Here is a 22,280-nt window from a genome sequence, read left to right as displayed (position 1 = left end):
CCCCTCTTGCGGGGAGGGATAGGCAGATAATGGATGGATGTATAATTTCTAATTTCTTCAACTCAAATATGTGAGACTGCAGTGGTTGAGCTTGGTTGTTTAATTTAAGGGTTTAACATGATGTCTTACTGTCTCATCATTTGATCCCAAAACTAAACATTGCAGTTTTTATCACGTTTTCTCTGGGGTACAGTTTGATTTGTGATGATTTAGCCTGTATGTTTTCAAGGTTAGAACTGAAAAGAAGAATCTGCTGCTGTTTGCTGGTGGGCAGTTAAGCAGGAGTAAGCTGAACCAAAGAAAAACAGGGATGTGAAGCTAAAGAAATAAGCCAGGATTGAAAACAGCGTGGGATAAAAAAACAATGGCAAGCAGCAAAAGGCATCTGTGTCTCAGTGTGTATGCATGTCTGTGTGTTGACAAGCGTGTGTGCAAGACGGATTTGGATAATCATGTTTCAACGAGCTGCAGGCGTCTCTTTGTGCAGCTTCAGGTTATAAAATATCCCATTCTCAAGCTGCAACAATGGGCATCACATCATCTTACCTTCTCTCCTCCCTCCCTTCGTCCTCATTAAAGAGAGCCGTGCACGCTTTCATAACATTTTAATAGCTTTGTGCCCCTGCAGGCCCTTTAGACCGTCCTCACAACAATTAGAGCTCTCTGTTTGTGATGTTGTTGCAGAGTGTAACAGCTTGACGGAGGGAGAATTCTTTTACTTTTCAAGGTGACGCATTGAAAATGAAATTAGGGCCGTCCTTTGATTACTGTGTGCAACACAATACTTCAATCACCAACCTGTGTGAGGGAAAACATTTCAATTCAACGGTGCCTGCTGGATGTGACAGGCAATCAGCAGATGCATAATCGCTGTGCTCTGTGATGGTTTTGCGTAGACGGCATGCTAATAAAAACGGTCAATAAAGAAGACGCACTCACAGTCAGTGTGAGGCGTTTATTTCCACTTACTGTTGGTAGAAGGTCCTTAAAAAAACAACAACAAAGAACTAGAGCCATTAGTGATGGAGGCGTCACGATGCTACGACCACCAAGCAGGCTGTTAAAGAGAGCTCAAATGCAAATCTAAACATGCACAGAAAGCAGATTTTTTCTGTCAGTTATCTCTTAGTATCTGCAGTTAGAGACAATGAAATCGTTTTTACAGCTTGCGTTCACTTATTAATGTCACAGGAGACACTTTCTCTCTGTTTTGATGTTATTAAAGCAGTAAAATGTCAGGTAATAGTTGTTATATGATCGGGTAGAACGTAATTAATCCCAAAGTAAATTCCAGTGCCTACAAAATGAAAGTTTACCAAGTAAAAGGGTAAAAGCTTTGAATATAATATCAAAATAAAATGTTAAATACCAAAGAAAAAAATGACAACAAACTTCAAGAGGAAAGAGGAGAAAGATTATGGTATCAGAAGTTGGGTTGTAGAGAGCAGGAAAGCATATGCAGCAATGGGTCTTGGCCAGAAGTCAAACCAGCAACCACGTTTGCAATTACTGCACTCTCAAGGGCCTGACTTAAACTACAAGGTCAAACCAGCAACCCTACTCACTTGGCAAAGAGGTAAACAGACCCTTTCGCCTTGTGTTTGCAGCCCTTATAACCCGGGGTTAACTGTAATACTAAAACTTCAGCCTGATTTTTCTTCTAATAAAGTTGTTTACATCCATTTTAAGGGGACAGATACTTGAACCCTCACGACACAGGTAATAACACCGTCCTATTTTATCTGCAAAATTAAAACCCCACTGCACCTGCTGTTTACCCATAAATGACATACTCTGCACTTTCATGAACTAAAACAGTACCTAAGGGTCCTTCTTTGTGCAGTGGCAGACTTTTAGCTCCTCAAACATGTTGCACTGTGCTGAGTTTCAGGTTTAATTTAATGAACATGAGGAGCCATAATGTGAGGAGTCAGGAAGGTGTGTATAGCTCTTACTGTAACAAACCATCCTAATAAGCAGTTGCCAGCTCATGCTCACAGATGAAACGCATCCTCCAGTGTTGGTAAGCAATGAAACTCATAATTAACGTTTGTGAAATAAGCACCTGCAATCCATGGTGCAGCTAATTGACTTAGCAGCAAAGGTTTCATAAAGCTCCTTGGCCTGCAGCAGCAACCACAACACCAGCTTTTATATTCCCAAAACGAGTAAGGTAATTATTTCCTATAGACTAAACTATTCAAGGTGTTTTTACAATTTATTTTTGTGGTTTTCCAGAACATAAACCTTAAAAATTCGCTTTTTTGAACCCAAAATTGTCAAGCTAGCTTGCCGTTAGCCCGCTAGCTCGCCGTTAGCCCGCTAGCTCGACGTTAGCCCGCTAGCTCGACGTTAGCCCGCTAGCTCGACGTTAGCCCGCTAGCTCGACGTTAGCCCGCTAGCTCGACGTTAGCCCGCTAGCTTGTCAATCTGCTTGGTTCTGGTTAAAGGAAAAGATGCCCTTTGAATAACTCAAAGACATTGGACTGATGCAAATCTTCTCTTATCACCCTCTGATAATTTCTTTTGCTTGTTTTTACATAAATAACTCGTGATTTTATTCGCTTTGTACACATTTCAACCAAAAGTTTGACTGTTAGCTAACCTAAGCTGCTAACAGCTCTAGAGAAGGTAACAGCCATCAAACTTTTGGAAGGGAAACTAAGATTATTTGTCACAAAGACCCTAAAAAAGTGATAATTTCAAAGCTTAAACGTTTGTAAACAAGTTAGCAGCTTTTATTCGATAAATACTTATAATGTAAATGCATTCAAAGTTAATTTTTCAACAAAATTTACAGTAGCCTCTGGCAAACATGACGCTACATCTACACTGAACATAAATGATGTCTGGGTGTATGATACTGATGTTTTGCAGCTTTTAGACATGACAATACTCAGAAAATTCATATTCAGTATGTCCATGAGACTGTAGCTTAGCCAAAAGTCAGAAGACAATTCCATATCATATATTTGTGTTAAGTGAAAGTTTAATATCAGCTGCATGCTCCATTTTCAAAGCATCCCCACATCAAATACACTAATTGCTCCCTATTGTGTTTCCTCAGACTCCACAAAGAAGCTGAAGGATGTGCTGCAGGAGTTCCATGGAGACGGTGTGTTGGCTAAATACAATCCAGAAGAGGTACGTGAAGTTTACACTGCATTATATAACCCTTAGTTTATAGTCGTATTAAACACAGCAAAGTTAGAAGCCCCCATAAAGCATCCCTACTTTTATACACACTAATATTTAATTACCTTGGCTTACCCTTGTGTTTCGTTGCTATTTTTGTTGCTTCTTCCTGTTCTTCTCTGGAAAAGGTTCATGTATTTATTTACAGTCTACACATGCTTTCTTTGTTTTACCATTCTTCTGTCATATTTTATAGGAGTATGTTTACACTTAGCAGACCTCTGTGTGCTATTAAGGAAGTTGAAAGAAACTGCCATAGCTGAGAAATGTATACAGTATCATCTTGTTAACTGTAGCGCAGAAAAGGAAGCTGTCTGATGCCTTCAACAGAATTTTAATTCTTACTTGCGCTGATTCTCATCCACTCTAAATGTGATCTTTTTTACACACTGTCTTCTTTAATTTATATCCCAGTTATTTTGTACCATAGCAGCTGATCTTTCTGGGTTTTTCACTCATACTAGTAAACATTACAAAGGAAAATCTTCTTCAATGTAAGGTGTAACATGCTACCACATTTTGAATGCAATAACAGCATTAAACATCCATGATCATGTTGGGTTTCTTTCTCTCTACAATGCTGCCGCTTTAGAAGCAGGAAATCCTCAACCAGGTAACTTTCTCTTGCTTGTATTTTGCTGACTGCTCACATCATTTCTGGGTGAACAACTCAGCTCTCTTTTTGGCAGTGAAGACATAACAAAAAGTTCAGAGTGAGGACAAAATTACCAGCATTTCTGGGCGACAGGAAACCATTTACAAAGAAAGATTACTCCCCTAAGAAGCCTGCCTCGAGGTGTGTTTTGGAGCGAAATGGGGGAAATGCAGCTTACGGATTCAGCCACGCAAACAATCCGAGGATGGATGCAGCTTATACTCTTAAAGTGAGGAAAAAGACAGAAAGGGATGTTAGTTTGCTGTGATTGCAGCTTCCAAAACAGTGAAACTTCACTGCAAGCATTGAACATGATTCCTGCATCATTTTAGATAAAGCCACAGATTTTCCTTCACATGTAAAACACAGCAACATGCTCCTCACGTAATAATAGTCATCATAAACTTCATTATCCTGATGCCTTAGAGGCAACAACAGCAGCTCAACGTGACAAACAACAGTCTCTCTTTCTGGTTTTAGGAGATCGACTTTCAGGGCTTCAAGGTCTTCATGCAGACGTTCCTTGAGAGTGAACTTCCCGAGGAGTTCTGCCAGCACCTCTTCATGTCGTTTAGCAACAAGGGACCCAAACCCAGTCCATCATCATCTGACAAACCCAGAGTGTCTGGTGAGTGTTGAGGAAATCTCTACCTCAGCAGCAAAACCTGTTGAAAGCACAGCGTGTTTTCTGTTATGTAGCCACTGACACGCAAAAAGACCGCAGTGCTAAAGCAACAGGAGTGTGCAGCAATTTATCAAATACTCTACATGGAAGAGCTTCAGTTACTCCTTTCACAGATTTTTTTAAAGGGGACATATCATGCTTGTTTCTCCTTTTCACTATGTCAGACTAGGATGCCTGTTAAGCATTTCTGCCCTCAGTACAAGTCATTTAGTTCCTTCCTTGCCCCACAATAGCGTTCTCAATATCCTCATTTTAGGCCATTCTGAAGATCTTGTTGAAACGCTCTGTTTCGAGAATGACCTCCAGTAACCTTGCAACGTCACAGCCCTTTGTGCTCTGATTGGTCAGTTCTATCAGAGGGGCGGAGGGGGTAGTAGAGGTTTTGCAGCATGGCAGTATTTACAAAATAGCCACATTGAATGGGACAGACCGAGCGAGTTTGCTGTTTGCCAAAACTTCACCGTAAGGCATTGATAGCACTAATAAAATGGCAGAGTGTAGGATACGTCCTTTTGTATTGGACCCCGAGTCAGACCCGGACGGTTCTGCAGCTCAGGAGGAAGAAAATCCACCTGGACACAGATCATCTCAGGACGCTTCAGTGTGGTGAGTCAAAGCGGTACTGTAACATGTATAGTTTATACGTGGAAATATAGGCAGCTTCACCAATAAACTATTTCTATAACGGGGCTCCATCCTGCTCCTTCCCTTTTCTCTGTCTGTTTTATCCATCATGCTGAAAGTGTAGTCTAAAGATCGCCTCTACCGTCAGTTCCTCACTATGTTATTACCGCAGCATTATTGTGGTCCAGGTTCACAGTGCATGTCAGAACAAGCATGCAAATATCACAGTCTCACAAGCATTACGACGTCTGCTAAAATTACCGTGTTTTAACTGCTAATTCACCATATAAAGCCGAGCTGCTCAGCAGAGCAGAGCCCCTGCATCCAGCACTCAGTCAGTCGGCTCTTGGTGGGTGTATCCCTCGGTGGCGGTTGTGTGACTAACTGACATCACAGAGGAGAAGCTGCTTTATTAGATTACTCCAATAAAAAGAAAGGATCCTCGTGTCGTCACGATGGTCGAAATCACGCGGCCAAATGTCAATGACCTATTTTCAGAGGCATCAAATCTCGTTCTAGGATATCAGAAAAAATACAATATCTCATTTTTTGAAAATTCAGGGGGTGAAAGGTCTTGTTTTCAAATTTATTATATTATATGTAAATATTAAATCAGGGATCAGCATGATATGTCCCCTTTAAGATAAGATTTTCTTCCTTTGCAGTGTAAAATCACCATAATTTCTGTGTTTCTTCTAATGCTTCAGATGAAACTAACTCGCTGCCAAGTCCCACCCAGTGGCACAAAATGTAAATTGTAGTGTGGAGGCTGCCAACGGTCTTGGCAGTGCTTCATGTTTGTTTACAGCATTTAGACTAATATCTTTCTCGTGCTGTAATGAGTAACAGATATTAAAATGGCCAACATTTCATTTTACAGCTCTGTTGTTTGATTCAGTGTTTTCACAGTAACACTGTGTTACACACTTCTTTTAATAACTGAAGTGAAAACTGACTGATGGCTTAAAACTTATTTCTTTGGATTTCTCTGGCAGGAATGAGTCGCACTGAGTCACAAGTGAGAATTGCTCTTTTTATCTTTGAGTTTGAATTTCCCAATCTTTTCACAGTCCTTGGTTTTTACCGGTTATACTTTGGTGAAACATTTTCTTGACTTATTCATTTGGAAGCAGCAGATCAGGAGGCATTAATGTTGCTTGGAAAGATACAGATGTGCCAGTTTGGGAAATGTCTCTACATTGATTTTCTACTGATATGTCGTCTTTGTATCTAAAGGCAGATTGATGTAAAGTAAAGTAAATTAAGGGTTTTAAACCTCTGTGGCCGTGCTGTTAGTGGCTAGAGCTGTTGTGCAATGCTCCCCAAGGAGAAGATCCATCGAGGGACTTGGTGCCCAGCTGCAGCCTCAGATAAGAAGCTGCAGCTGTGCCTGTCCATGCAGCATCTGAACAATCAAACACTCAATACTTCGTTGATTGTTTTACTGGTCATGATTTTTAAATATTTACATAACAAAAAGATCAAATAGTTCATTTGACTATTGTTTTTATGGCTTTTGTAAGCCTCTGATTGTAATGTGATATAATCTCCAAAAAGGGGGTTGTAGGGTAGTTAAAAGCTGTTTTATTTCTGCCGTTAAATAACAAAAAAAAAATTCCATAATAACTTTAAAACATTCAATATAACATCAATTAAAACTCTGCCAACTCTCTCTGTATTGAAATATACAAAATATAAAAATCTTGTTGTCACTAAGAGTGGATCATGTTAAAAATGAACCCCTCTGGCACCAGTAGAGCGGAGCAGTTTACCACATTTCATCTGAAAATGCTAAATCGCAGTGAAAATATTCTACGCAGAAAAGCAGAGGGACTGAAAACGCTATAATAAGCATGCCAGGCCTGTAGGTGGTGCTATAACTGTCTTGTCCAGAAGCAGCTTTTGGTAGATCTCTACCAAAGTAGAGTTGGGCTGATCATCTGGTGTGTTGGTGAATACTAAGAGCAAAAGGGAGCAACAGATGCTTATTTTGTTAAAGACAGTCAGCAGATTGAGCAGCACAAGCACAACACAGTAGATCACGACGATCATAACAATCGTACTGTTGGACTGTTGCATGTGCTTTCCACTGGCCAGCGTTTCCACTGAAAACGCCGGCTTACACAACAATGGTAGCGGCAGCGTTTCAGGAACATTCCACTCTGGAGGCTGTGTTCAAAAGTTTGCGTTTTAGGTCGGCTAAAATGCTGTTTCTGTGTAAAAACAAGGCTGAAACACAACAAAAGTTTTGCATTTTACCCTAAAAAGCCCTGTCTACTGTTCTGTCTCTAAATAAAAATCTGGGAACATCAACTTAAAAATGAATAAACCCCTCAGAAGCAGACATCATTCTAAATGCAGCACCAGTGTTTTTTGTACGCTCTAAATCAACATTTTCCCAACCTGCCAGATAAGCCGACAAACAAAACTCCTACTTTCTGATGTTTCAAAGCAGTTGTCAGTAAATGTTGCCTCAGATATGCAGACTGGCACTTTAAATCAACTTCTTGCACTGTCTAAAGTTGGTAAAATTAGACTACTTTAACACGGCCAGCAAAAGTGACCCATGTTTGATTTTTTTCCACCCAGATAAGATTTATGAAGATAGTTTGAACAGTTCAGGTCTCGCTGTTTTTGACGTCACTGTGGACGCCACTCGTCATGGTGGGTTAGGTGGGAGCAAAGGCATACACTCTCCAAAAGCCATTACTTGTATCTATACTCTCCCTCCTCCTTTCCTCCTCCTTGGAATTAAGCATGCCTTGACATTAATTGCGCATGACTTTGAGGTATGATAAATCTTGTTTTCATCCGGTTAAAGAATCAAAAGCCTATGCATGAGTTAGAAAAAAAGCTCTCTTGTTGATCCGCTCTAACAGTTTAATCATTCCTTAACTTCATGGTTTATCTTTGAGAAGACAAAAGACTTCCAAAGCTGCTTTGTCAAAATAAGTATGGCAAAACCACTTGAGAGAATAACCTCATTTTCTGTGAGAATCCAAACCCTGCTTTCTGTCTTTTTGGTGAAGCAGACACAACCCACCGCAGATCGATAACGTCTGCATGACTCATGTCAGGCGTCCTGACCCAGCAGGTTGCAGGGCTAACATTCGAGGCGGTGTGGAGGATGTTTTGACCTTTCCTCTGCGTCTCCCCGCAGGGCTGAAGCTGATCAAAAGCAACTCGACCCCTCTGAAGACCGCCGCGCTGCCCAGACCTCTGGATTCGGTGCAGCTGAAGGACATTGTGTGTTACCTCTCTCTGCTGGAGGGCGGACGGCCTGAGGACAAGCTCGAGTGTGAGTGTCACTAAATATCAAATGGCTCTTTGTTTCTCTGCTAATGCCTGAGCAGCAAAGGTTGGACACTAAAGGAGATAAATTCTTTTTAAATCTCACAGGTGTGTGAAAGATAAACACAGAGTGAAGCCCTCAGAGGGTTTTCAGCCTTAGGAAGGTCAGACTGAAGCTGGATGATCAACTCAGAGGTTTAGAGGGAAAAGCTAATACCATTAATATTGTATGTTGTCTTCTGCTTTACGGGAAAAGCAACATCAATAAGACGAGGATCTTTTTAAAGCTTGAAGTAGCCTGAAGCTGTCCAGGTAATCGAATCTTATTTTGCTGAGCTGCTCTCTGTCTGTTGGGAGAAAAAGTTAAACAACTACCAAAGTTTTTGGCGTTGGCTCTTCTGAAAATCAAGGGCTCGATCTGTGATATTTGGCTCTGATAGTGAGAGGTTAGAGAGCCAGTCTTTGATTTCCTTAAAGGTAGGGTCTGCAGTAATGTATGATACTTGTCAGTAAACACAACATTCAAACTGGGCTCCTCCTCCTTGGCTCAGTGCCAGCGGCAGCACACACCCAAAGCCTCTGACTATGACTACATGAACACTCTCATAAGCCCAGCAACCACCTGTAGCATCGCGTTTCCACGTGGGAGAGACTCAAGAGCTGTGCACCTGACTTGGCATGTTAGCATAAGCTAATCACAGGTATTTGACACATACCTGGTTAGCAGAAAGCTAACTCTAGAGCTGCTCTCTAATCTCCAGAAGGGGGAGCCAGGCTTCACCCTCGTTTAGCAAAAATCTTTATCTGTTTGGCATTTTGTTTCACTTTGGTTGTGTTTTCCTTCCTCTGTGCTATGTCCACTGTGGTAGCTGCTCTGATTAGCTTCTTCCACTCGCGATCATCAATACACAAAGGTACTTGCATGCTGGGCACACTGTTATTGACTGATGTAACCATGTTTACTTATCGCTCAGAAACATCCCAAAACAACCAAAACATCAACATACAGGCAGAGGAGAGGGTTTGAGGCAGATACAGATACTGACACACATGTACAGAGGCCCATAGGAGACAATTGAGCAGGATTATTCTTGTAAAGTTTGAGAGTCTATTTTTTAAGAAAGTCTTGCAGACTTCACCTTTAAGCTGTTGGGATAATATCAGACATTTTTGCTATTTAGAATTCAAAGTCTGGTTCAACACTTTTCAATCGAAACAACAGCAGCCAGTTACCAAATTCAAGCCCTGAGGCTGATGTTAGCAAAACTGCTAATGTAAACAGGAAGATAAAAGTAGGTCTTGTTAAACAATTGAAACCCAGATCTTAATGTTTCCCCAAAAATCTTCTCATTTAATATGAAGAGACAAAATATTTAGCACAGTGGTCTGCAACCTTACTATGAAAAGAGCCATTTTACCCCCTCTTCCGCCAAAGAAATGCAGTCTGGAGCCACAGAAATGAAATAAAATAAAATAGCTTTTAAAGTTCTGTAAGTCTCTGTTCACATGTTAAAACAAAAGAAAACCCCAATCAGAAGTGTAGGGTGTAGGTCTACTTTGAAATGAATGCAACATTAAAATATGTAGTCCTGTTTGAGTCCTTTCTATATTTGTGTAAAATTAATAAAATAAAAACTAGCACACTTTAACAGATATTTAGGAAAAAACACATACAACGGCTGCTTTGAAACTTAGTGAAAAGTGTAAATATTTGTGACAAAAGTCAGGGCTGTAAGACAAGACTTTGATTTCAATTTTCCATAACCATTTTTAAATCTATCACTTTCATTTGGTACTTTTCCAAAAATGCTTTGTACTTGTTTTTAAAATCACTTTCAAGTTGCTATTTATTCATTGTTTGCTATTTTTTGCCACACATGTGCATATTTTAGTTGACAAATTATTAAAACTTTTTTTTAATGCAATGACAAAAAGATATCACCTTGAACTCGCAGACAACTGTGCCAAAACATAGACAAAAAACCTCAAAAAATAAATAACAACTAGGCTAAGAAATAATTCTTATTCATCTTAATGATTTTCTTTTGTCAAAGCCAGAGGAAGCCACTATTAGGAGGATAAAGAGCCACTTTCGGCTTCATAGCCACAGGTTGAAGATCCCGGATTAAGCAGCTCACAGCCACTGACTTTGTGGTTGTTTCAGTGTAAAATGTGACCCTGTTAACTTGCAGCTGTCAGCCAACATTCACTGACACACTCAGCTAAAGGTCCCCAGGTAGCGTAGAGTACGGCAGAACTTAAGTTCTCTGTAGTGTCGCTTCGGACCAGAAAAATACCAGACATTTTTATGCTGCTTACATTTTTAATTCAAAGTTTAAACAACCCTTACTCATCTGAATGAATGGAGCTTAGATTAGCCTCCGTTCTTAAAACGCAAGGGCATCTCTGTGATGATATTTCTTCCAGTTTCTCTGTGAAAAAAAAGAAGAAAAAGTTTCCAAGTGCCACCAACCTTCTTCTTTTTTTTTACAACTACCTCAGAGTGAGAATTTGCCTTGGAAAAAATGAAGAGTGTCAGAAATACTTTAGAGTTTAATAAAAGGACAGAATAGCTGCTGGTTTGCATTAGATCATCAATTATATCTCCTTCTTTATTTTGCTTATGAGGATGTTGAATCTTCTGGTACCATTCACTAAAAGATTATGAATGAATCCCCAACAAGTTAATTTGGAGCCAAAATTGACCCTGGTTCAATTAGAGATAATTAAAAGAGATAAAAATTAGATGATATATGATACGAACTTGTCTGTGTGCCATTGTGCTTCAACTATAACAGGAATCAGTCCTCTCACACTCTTCTCAGGCTTTGCAAACCCTTTCTTTGAAGTTATGATGACATAAGAGCTGCAACCTGAGCAAGCGCAGGACCATGAGAGGATTTCTCACACACTCTCAAATCACAGGAGTTGTTATTTTTCAATAAGAGAAGTTAGGATGGTCTTTTGTTTTGATTTATGTGTCATCCAAACATTATTCTTGGATCTGTGAGGCTGTTCCTCCTCTTTTATTAAATTCCCTTGTGTGTGTAATGATCTGACTCATATCATCTTACTCGTTAGGAAAACAGAGGTTATTTCAGCTTTCAGCCTGAGTAATTTTTCTCCATGTTTTATAGTTTTTCTAAGTTTCTGAACCGGAGCTCATATTAATCAGATGAGGATTTGTCCAGTGGAGCGTTGCTTTTGTCTCACTTCACTGCTGATGATCTCTGCAGAAGCTTCTCTAAAGGAGCGTTTGGAGCTTCGTGTTCCTGGTTTCTTAACGCTTCTTCCCTCATCTCTGAGTTGCATTTATCACATCATTAATTCACAGGGTTACGCAGCTTAATTGGACATCAGGGTTTTTTTTTCTCTGTGTGTTGGTGTAATTCTCATCCATCTGCTGAATTATTGATCAGAGCCACACTCATTAAACGAAGGGTCGACTAAATAATTCAGCCAATGCTGCCTGCGTGTGAGCACATCATGGATTTACTGTACATGGCTTATTGAACCGTGTGTTACCGTGACCACAGTGTCATCAGCTTTGAGGTGGAGGGGGCCCTCTGCTGGTTTTTAAAAGGAACTGCTCCCCTGCTACAATGCAACTTTGTCTCTTTTAAACTACAAATAAGTGCATCACATACAGGTTTCTGCACAAAACTAGTCAGCTGTGAAGTTTTCTTTCTGTTTGAAACAATAAGATTAGAAAAACTGAAAATTTTATTGCTTTAGATGTAAAGCAGAGAATAAACTTAGAAAATAAATCAGGTGTTTCTGATGGTTGATTAATATCAGTCAATTAGAACTAAACCCATAAAGCCCTCAAAACATTGGGGTTTATTATTATCATCTCCAACCTTTGTTTAAACTGTAAAAACAATTGAGTTTTCTCTCCTTTACAGTTGTTGGATACAGTCAAAACAAAGCAGAAACACTCAGAGGAAAAGACCGCACGCTGAGATGAAGTAGTTTTAGATAATGAGAGAAATGAGAGAACCGATTCAGTGTGCCCCACATAAAATCACATGCTTTGATTCACAAAAAGTGAAGGTTGATTTAAGAGTTTGAAAGAGACCTGTGGGACTTGAAGCATAAGACCTGGAGAAGGTTCAGCGTGTTTGGTCCAGTGCATGGGTCTGCAACCTTTTTCTTTTAAAGGAGCCATTTTGACTGGGCTCACCTGGATTAAGTCATTCAGGAGCCAAAAAATCTACTTTATCTTCACAAAAAAACAAAACAGTGTATGAGTTAATATGTATCTAAGGGAGTTGATTTTCTTTTTATTTATAAAAATAAACGTGATTTCTTGTTGGTTTTTTTTCCAATAAATTTGCAAACAATAAAAAATGTGAAGTTTAAAAAAATGCATTTTTTAAAATAATTTTATCAAAAAAATGCAAAAATAAAAGAGAAAAATAAATTTATTTTTTTTAATTCAGCAAATTGCAAATACTTCAACAAATTTTGATAATTAAAAAAAAAATTAAGGAAATATTTTAAAAATGGCAAAATTTTGAGAAAAATTGTCAAATTTAAAAAAGGGCATAAATAAATAAATTGCAATAATATCAGAAAATTGCAAAAAAAAAAAAAAAAGTAAAAAAATCTAAAATTTCAGAGAGTTGCAGAAAATGTAAGAAAAAATGTAAAATGTTTGAAAAAATATGTTAAAAACAAAAATAGTTTTGAAATTTCAAAACTTCGAACATTTAAAAAAAAATGAATTTCTGTTTTTATATTTGTCTTGCCACATGACAAGTATGTGTTAAACCGGCACGTGGGCAGTTAAATAAATCCACCCACACAGAATTAAAATCTGTACATTTTTTCCAGATTAGTCTTTTTGTAGATGTAGTTTTCTTCCCAGGGCTGTAAAACTTGAGGTTAGCCACAGGTGCATGAAAAGTTGGTGGGCTGTTGATGTTGTAGGAGGTGAAGTAGAGCAGGGGCAGGCTTTATTGACAGATGGGATGAAGATTTAGTTCAACTAAATGTTAACGCAGGATTTTGTTTAGTGTCAGAGTTTTTAATCATTAATACCCCATAAGAAAATTAAAAATTCTGTATAGAAATATATTTTTTAAATCTGCAAGGACCCACTGCAGAGGAGTCAGCGAGTCGCATGAGGCGTCCTTGAGCGATCATCTTTACCTGCAAAGCTACAGACAACAGAAGTGGAAAAGGGAGAACACACAGCCTGAACCTGAGGCTTCGAACATTTAACAGTATAAAACCTGTAAAAGAGGATGAAAGTACGAGGAACAAAAATGTTTGCACTCGGAAAAAAGTTCCTGTAATAATACGACGAGGAGAAAAACACTTACTGTGTGCATAAAAGAAAGAAAATCTAACAAATGGTTGAGGGAAGACTGAAGAGAAAAATCTCAAAGGCTATTTGTGTCTTTACAGGAGCAGGTAAACACTTTTACGTCTTAAGAGGAACGTACTTTGTAAACTAACTTTCCTCTGTTCGATCCATTAGCAGACACAAGTTTACAACAAGTCTCATTATCTTTTGCACTTAATCACATTTCTGAGACCTCTGACTTCCTGTCCCCACAAACACCTCCTTCAAACACCACCAGCCTCCACCTCCAACTTCACACCACCGCACCAACTCCCTTTCTTTCTATTGGATCCAAAACATCTCACCCACACAGGAAAGCAGCAATTAGCTCCTCATTAGTGTGCTGACAAACCGCCATGTGACGTCCTGGTGATGTCAGCAGCAGCCTTCATCCTGCTCACGTGAGCGTGGGGGTGGTTTGAGCACCTTTAAGAGCAGGGATTGTTATGGAGACAAGCTCCAGTCAGGCCACGTTTTGGTGGCTGTAGTCACGATTCTCATACATCCTGACCTGAAGGTGTTTATGAATCACTGAGATATGAGAGGCAGAACAACAGGTGCAGCGTGGCACCTTCGGGTTCATCGTATTCCCATCATGGTCATTTTCCTCAGATGGCGAGCTGTGTTAATGTGCTGCTCTATTCCAGGGTTAAAGTTGTGACAATGATCATTATCTCACTTCTGCTGCACAAGACGTCACCTGAGAAGAGAATAAATTAGGAAAGAGGAAAATCTGACCATATTTCAGAGGAAAGCAGCACATTTGAAATCTGATTAGCTCCTTTAAAACATCAGCAGATACTCCTGTTCAAGCACATCTCAGCTTACATTTCACAACTATTAAATATAGCTACATTACTCTAATATGGGCCGCAAACTATCAGGTCTCTGTAAGACCTTGGACATGATCGGGTGTTGGCCTCTGCTAGAATTGTCCCTGGTCTATGGTTCTGTTAAGCCCTGTTTCCACCAAGCAGTCCGGTTTAGATCAGTATGGTTTGATACAGGTTGGCTCAGTTAAGCCGGATCCTGTTTGCGTTCCCGCAGCCAACAGTGCCCCCTTGTGGAAGGTGGCGTGTAAGCCAGATGCCCATAGCTGCATCAGTTAAATAAAAGCATGACGCCATAGCAGCGCAACACAGTGTACCCCCTTAATAAATCCAATGAAGAAGAAAAACACGACATGATAAACAAAAGGCAACAATGGGAAACATCCAGAAATTTGTCTTCTTTGTGATTTTTCTTTGTGAAATAACTCAACCACTGTTGCACAGGAAGTGACCATTCTTTCCACCAATCAACGGTCTGCAGTGTTGGAGCTCCACCTCCGATCAGATCGGTTCAGTCTGGTACCCCTAAGAAAGGGTCCCATAAAGTGGGTCGGCTCGTCTCGGTTATTTGGGGATCTGTTCCGGGATCAGTCAGTGGAAACGCCGTATGATTCGTGCTGTGCTGAGACAAACCGAACTGAACCGCTTGGTTGAAACAGAGCTTTAGTGATCTTCAAAGACAGAATCTCAAAGAGCTGCTGGGGGGAGGAGGGTTTCTAGTTTGATGGCCTCTGAGTTCTGCTTTTTTGCAGATGATGTTGTTCTGTTAGCGTCTTCAGGCTGGGACCTCCAGGGAGATCGGAGGTTTTTGCACCAGAGTTCAAAGCAGACAACACTTCTGAGGCCTTTACACACATAGTCGGGTATTTTCAAAAATGACGCTGGCTTTGAGCTTCCTTTCAAACAGCAACAGGGCACCCGTTAGTCACGTGACCTGAGCTATGGCTCTGATTGGACAATCAAACAATCCTAATAACTTCTAAACTGCAAAGTTGGCAAAAAGGTGACTCACCATACAAATCAGGTAGGGGCCGTTTACACAACAGTGGTTTTAGGCTGAAACGCAAAAGTTTTGTTGTGTTTCAGCCTCTGGTTTACACGGAAACGGCGTTTCAGCCGACCTAAAACGCAAACTTTTGAAAACGACCTCCAGGGTGGGATTTTTCTGAAACGCTCCCGACACTGTTGCCGTGTAAACGGTAAGCCAGCGTTTTCATTGGAAACAGGACAACAGTATCGCTGTTACTATCCTCGCCAACTTCCGTGTTGTGCTTGTGCTGCTTAATCATCTGAATCAGCTGACTGTCTTTAACAAAATAAGCATCTGTTGCTCCACTTTTTTAACTTAGTATTTACCAATACACCAGATGATCGGCTCAACTCTACTTCGGTGGAGATCTCCCAAAAGCGGCTTCTGGACAAGACAGTTATGGCACCACCTACAGGCCTGGCATGCTTACTACAGCGTTTTCAGTCCCTCAGCGTTTCTGCGTCAACACAAATTTTTTTTACTGTGGTTAAGCGTTTTCAGATGAAACATTGTCGTGTAAACGGGGCCTTAGAACCAGGCCGTAAATATGTTTTTAATGCCATAAGAGTCTGTTTTTATGGCTGGGTGTGTATAAGTATTCCAGTCTTTCTGCAGCCAGCCTCAAGCAGATTCTCGATGAACAGTGACTTTTAGCACTTCCACACAGACTTAAATTTTCTAAACCAGATATTGCCCCTTGGCATTAACGTATGAGAATATATTTGGTTTCCCAGATACCTGGCTATGAGTGGACATTTACATCGGTAAATGTTGGATTGCGAGCTCAACAGGCTGATTGGCGATGTGTCTGCTACAACTGACTCTTTTTGATCCTATACATCGACAGGAGTCAGTTGAGGTGAATTTGGGATCTGATAGATGAATCAATACATGCAAAACAAAAGCTGTGTTAGCCAGAAATCTGAGTCTTCCTGAGCATGTAACACCACCAAGTCTTGCTGACAATAACAAAATGTTGCTTCACCTTGAAAGAAAACTAGTCTCTGGTTTCATTTCATCTGGGGTCATGCTCTTTTTAGCTGCTGATTTAAAGCATTAAACTAGCTACAAACTTGATAAATCTTAAATATTTACTCACAACAGCCTTGGATACAGAAGCTAATACATTGTGACGGCCTTTGAGCTCCACATAGTTTGTCGTTGGATGAAAAAGGCTGCAGCGAGAATGTGGTCGACTGAATCAAGCGCTGTTGTCAATAACTGCTTCATTTCAAAACACAGGGAGGGTGGAGAGCTCAGAGTGATGTTTTGTTTCTGTCTCCACAGTTATGTTTCGACTCTATGACACGGATGGAAACGGCTCTTTGGACAGCTCGGTAAATATCCTGACACTAAACACACCACCACGTGTTAATCCTAACTGTGCCTCTTTGCTTGCATGTATGGCAGCTTGTTTTAAGACAACAGGCTACAGAAATGACCAAGATATGCTAATGTAGGCTACTCCCAAACCCTTAGGAGCTTTGTAAACAAGAGAAAGAACTCTAACGTGGATCTTCACAAACACTGGGAGCATGTTAAACAAGTCCAGAGAGCATCATAGTGATTCAGCTCCAGTGATAATGTCACCCTCCTCAACCTCAAAAACAAGCACTGTAATTAAAGCCTCAGCCTCACAGCTCTTCCCACGCTGCCTTTGTTTTCCTCTGTGCGGAAGAATGACACTCCAAACCGGCTATTACTCTCCGTTCATCAGTCTATTCACGCCGCAGACACTCACTGGCTCCAGCTTGTAAAGGCTGCAATACACAGAAAGGTAAAGACAGTGTTTCTGAGCCTGTAATGACTGTGTGTGGCCTCGCTGCAGGAGCTGGAGCACATCATATCCCAGATGATGCATGTGGCAGAGTACCTGGAATGGGACGTGACCGAGCTGAAACCAGTAAGAAACACGAAGAGACCAATTACTGGAGCTGGAAATGTCTCCAACTCACAGGATGTCTGCTTTAATAAACTGAACTGTGTTACGTCTCTTTTTGCTCCTGCTCCAGATCCTCCAGGACATGATGCGTGAGATCGACTATGACCATGACGGCACGGTGTCTCTGGAGGAGTGGATCCAGGGAGGCATGACCACCATCCCACTGCTGGTCCTGCTGGGGCTGGAGACTGTGAGTCCTCACAGAAACACACTAAAAATGATTTATAAGATAATAAAAGCCCATTTTGAGCAGTTCATAAACAGATTCAGGGATTTCTACAACATGTGAGCATTTTGTATGAAACTATTCAAACCATTAAAACATGGTAAAGCAGAATATCCGCTCTGTTGTTGGTTGTAAACAAACAAATGAATGTAGGGGTAAGCAGAAAAGATTATAAAGCAGCCTCATTTCACACACACACATCGATTGCTCACTGGTCACATGATGTAAATATCATCACCCCCCTCATATCGACTCATCCCTCCTGCATGCTAACATTAGCAAACAGCACTGAACATTAAAAAAAAATTGATGAATAAACTCATCTATGGATTGTTTTATGGATAAATGTTTTGTTAATTATTACGATTATTTTCAGACAACTGCCAAAGATTTGCTGATTTCAGCTACTTGAATCTGAGAGTTAACATTTTTCTCCTGCATTTATTTCATATAGAAGAGGACAAACGTTAGAATAAGGGATCATTAAGGAACCAAAAGAAAGTGGTTTGTGGTTTAGTTCTCTCTCCATGAGGTTTCGCTCTCTTTCCAGGATATCATTCCCCACTCTCTTCCTGTTCCTGCTCTATCCACTGTCTTCTTTACTGTCCAATTAAATGTAAAAAAAGACCCCAAAATACTTAAAAAAAGGAATAAAAAGAAATAATAATAATAAAAAAACAAATAAAAATGAATAGAATAGAATAGAAGAAGACAGCTGAGGTTGGTAGGGGTCCATGTCGGAGGAAAGGAGGAGAACAACCGTAGCCACGTTTCCACCAAGCAGTCCGGTTCACTTCAGTACGGTGTGGCACGGTTTTGATAAAATTAAGCCTGATACCGTTTGTGTTTCCACAGCAAACTGTGCCCTCTTGTGGTAGGCGGCGTGTAAGCCAGATGCTGAAAGCCACAGCTGTTAAACAATAGCATGACGCTGTAGCAGCGCAACACAGTGTACCCCGCTGATGGATACAGCGAAGAAGAAAAACAAAGTAAACAAAAAGCATAGATGGAAGACATGCAGCATTTCATCCTCTCTGTGATTGGCATGTAGCTCTTTGATACAAAGAACAATCAAGCTTCGTTTCAGAGAAGTCTGTGTGCTGCCAGGAGAAATACAGCGGCTGTTGCACAGGAAGTGACGATTCTTTCCACCAATCAACGGTCTGCAGTGTTGTAGCTCCACCTTCAGAGAGCAGATCGGTTTAGTCTGGCACCCATACGGAAGGGTCCCAAAAAGTGGGATGACTCGTCTCGGTTATTTGGGGATCTGTCCCGAGATCAGTCAGTGGGAACGCCGTAAGATGCGTGCCATGCTGACACGAACCGAACTAAACCGCTTGGTGGAAACGAGGCTTATTAGACCACTTTCATATATTTTGGAATTGTTCTAAAATCCAGTTTTGTTGGGGGGAAGTTACTAGGGCATTACAAAAAAATGATTCGGGGATTGGCAGCTCATTCTCCATAATCTTTCTCGGTACCATTGCTACCTACTTTTCAAAGAAGGATATAAGATTTTTTTCAGTGTTTAACTCAGCACAACCGTCAGATTGTCAGGCTGTTCCAGACATAAGCCACAGGAGAGCGAAAATGGCCTCACTGTTGATCTTTGTTGTTACCTTTGGTGCAGTTAAAAGACCATGAACTGATAAATATCTGATAAATCTGATAGATTAGAAAGAGAAAGAACATTAATAGGTTTAAAACAAATAAAGTAACCTTGAAATCAACTCTCAAACAAAGAAAGGTGTCAAATCTGAAATGGCATCTCCTTAAGAAAACTCTCCCTTAAGTTGATGTCTTTGAGCTCACAGATCTGTCTTTGCTGAATGGATCAATAATGTGTCTCAAATTGTAAGTATGGAAAAATTGTCTTTTTCACTAAATCTTAGAGCAGAAACTTTTCTACCATAAAGCCCAGTGAACCACTATTGTATGAGCTGACTGTATTTTTCACCAGTGGGACATAAGGACATATAGATGACCTATTGTTTATTACTTTTGAGCTGTACCGTTTCCTTCTGTGAATGAAAAAATAAATAAATAAAAAGAAATAAGTAAAAAAATGAAATCAAATAAAAATATAGCAATATAAAGACAAAAAAAGAGTTGAAATGTGAATTATAAGTACATTTAAAAGAAAATAAAGTCGTAGTAAAACACTTATTGGACAGACTAACTGCACAAAAGCTATACAGTGTATTAGAAATAAAGTTATACAAAGAAGTTAAAAAATGTAAAAAACTCTTTATAAAAAGGGGTCAGGTTAAAAAGGCAGGTAGTTCAACAGACTTCAAAAATATTCATGAACTGACACCTGATAGTCCGAATTTGATGTGTAATCCTCTTCTTCTGCTTTTTAAACTCTCTAAAGCAGGGATCTCAAACTTGTGCCATGGAGGGCCAAGAGGTTGCAGGTTTTCTTTCCAACCAAAAACTCCACCTGCTGATTCCACTGATTAGTCCCTGCTCTCTGCTTGAAGGTGAGGTAATCAGTGAAATCAGCTGTAGGAGTTTCTGGTTGGAAAGAAAACCTGCAGCCTCTTGGCCCTCCATTGCACGAGTTTGACATCCCTGCCCTAAAGTCTTACAAAGCTGCAGTACATCATCTTTCCACTAGATGGAACTATTGGACCAGTTTCAGCAGAATTGCTGAGTTCAGTTTTATGAATGAGCATCACCTCAGTTTTACTACACTAAGACCACAAAACTGGAAAGAGAAAGGAAAATAGAAATGAAGATAAAATTCAGGGAGTTATTTATCTAAAGAATTTGATGAAAAATTACTTAGTGTTATGATACAGCAGTTGGTTTATGAATCATCTCACATGTGATGCACTTCCTGTTGCAGAATGTCAAAGATGACGGGCAGCATGTGTGGAGGCTGAAGCACTTCAACAAACCGGCGTACTGTAACCTGTGCCTGAACATGCTGATCGGACTGGGGAAGCAGGGGCTCTGCTGCTCATGTGAGTGATATTAACGGTTCAGCACGCAACGATACTCCAGCAGTCGTCTGTTCCTCTGTGATCACAGTTGTCCAGATTTTTATTCTTAATTTTTTCATCATCTGTCTTGTTATTGTTTAAAGTTGTTTAAATTAAGCTTTTGTGTGTTTTATTTTAATCTGAAAGTCTAAAACCAGCTCATATGTCAGACACAGTGAATATCTAGCTACGCATCAATCCACACCCTCTCTTTCAGACGCTGTTTTTCACGTGAAACTAGCAGCAATCAAGTTCAGTTAACACTTCTCCAAACACATTACTCGACCCTGAGCGTATATCACCGTTATCTATAGGAAGTGTTTGTTTTCTTCTCTTTTTTTTTTCTCTGTGCTGCTTTGTTTCTTAAACTGAGAGTTTAATACTGCATTTCCTCTTTTTTTTTCCAGTCTGCAAGTACACTGTCCACGAGCGCTGCGTGGCCCGCGCTCCCCCATCCTGCATCAAAACTTATGTCAAGTCCAAGAAAAACACAGAGGTGCGTCCAATTGGAGTGTTTACCAGTCGGCACGCTTGGATCAGTGATGCTGCACGGGGCTTAGGATGAGAGTTTTGCTTCTTCTAATGGAATTAAAACAACTCAATCTGCTGCTAAGCATTGCTAATTACCAGTATAGCTCTGGTTTAAAGCCACACACAGACTCCTCAGAGTGGCGTCTGTCTTTCTTTCTTCCTCTCCTGACTTTGTGTCGTGCTTGTTTTCTCTCCCTCCTCTTGCTTTCTTTAATTGTCGTGTCACTTCTGTCTTTCTTGTTTTTGTGCACCGTGTTTTCTCTTCTCACTTCTTCCCCTTCTCCGTATGCCGTCTCCCCGTCTCTCTGCAGGTAATGCATCATTTCTGGGTGGAGGGAAACTGCCCCACCAAGTGTGACAAGTGTCACAAAACCATTAAGTGTTACCAGGGCCTGACTGGGCTCCACTGTGTGTGGTGTCAAATCACGGTAAGCCACCACCTGAGGAGAAGCAGCCACCTCTTCGTTAGATTCCTATTGCTTCTCGTAGTGAAGCGTTTGTTTTGGCACCTCAGATGGCCTCCACCAATTTACACCCTGAAACGCTTGTTTGTGCTTGAGTTCATGGTAAATAAAACATAAAGGAAAAGACACAAGAAGCTAATAAACACAAGCATAAACCTTAAGAATATACTCTACAATCGGCTTTACTTCTTGTTGGTAAATAATGTCTGTAACCTCTCCTCCAGCTCCATAACAAGTGTGCCTCCCACGTGAAACCTGAGTGTGACTGCGGCCCCCTGAAGGATCACATCCTGCCGCCTAACTCAATCTGCCCCATCATCCTGGTAAGACTTCTCTCCTCGCCGGCTCGAGAGTCTGACCTGGTTTGACTCAGAGCCATCTGAGGGTGCAATCATCAGCCCGAGTTCTCCCACTGAGCTCTGAAAATGGCAGATTTGTTTTGTTTTTTTTACAGCAGAGGAATTATTTCC

The 22,280-nt window shown here is 40.5% G+C and overlaps 1 protein-coding gene across 5 annotated transcripts in view; it reads left to right on the top strand.

Annotated features, from left to right (window-relative positions):
* Positions 1 to 22,280, top strand: part of dgkb (diacylglycerol kinase, beta) — a 121,889-nt gene that overhangs the window by 20,742 nt on the left and 78,867 nt on the right. For 4 of the 5 annotated variants that reach the window (XM_074683157.1, XM_074683161.1, XM_074683160.1 and 1 more), the window contains 11 exons: positions 3,068 to 3,144; positions 3,788 to 3,808; positions 4,331 to 4,478; positions 8,320 to 8,457; positions 16,948 to 16,997; positions 17,489 to 17,563; positions 17,673 to 17,792; positions 20,680 to 20,797; positions 21,223 to 21,311; positions 21,658 to 21,774; positions 22,035 to 22,133. In XM_074683157.1, the coding sequence (XP_074539258.1) occupies positions 3,068 to 3,144; positions 3,788 to 3,808; positions 4,331 to 4,478; positions 8,320 to 8,457; positions 16,948 to 16,997; positions 17,489 to 17,563; positions 17,673 to 17,792; positions 20,680 to 20,797; positions 21,223 to 21,311; positions 21,658 to 21,774; positions 22,035 to 22,133 (1,052 nt within the window). The remainder of the gene's footprint in view (positions 1 to 3,067; positions 3,145 to 3,787; positions 3,809 to 4,330; positions 4,479 to 8,319; positions 8,458 to 16,947; positions 16,998 to 17,488; positions 17,564 to 17,672; positions 17,793 to 20,679; positions 20,798 to 21,222; positions 21,312 to 21,657; positions 21,775 to 22,034; positions 22,134 to 22,280) is intronic. The other variant, XM_074683158.1, reaches the window with a different exon arrangement.

This window comes from Halichoeres trimaculatus, unplaced genomic scaffold (genome assembly GCF_033239565.1).
Source record: "Halichoeres trimaculatus isolate MK-OKI-2021-1 unplaced genomic scaffold, fHalTri1.1 fHalTri1_scaffold_12, whole genome shotgun sequence".
Classification (NCBI taxonomy): domain Eukaryota; kingdom Metazoa; phylum Chordata; class Actinopteri; order Labriformes; family Labridae; genus Halichoeres; species Halichoeres trimaculatus.
Note: the sequence above shows the minus strand (reverse complement) of the source record. Positions and strands in the feature narration are given on the sequence as shown.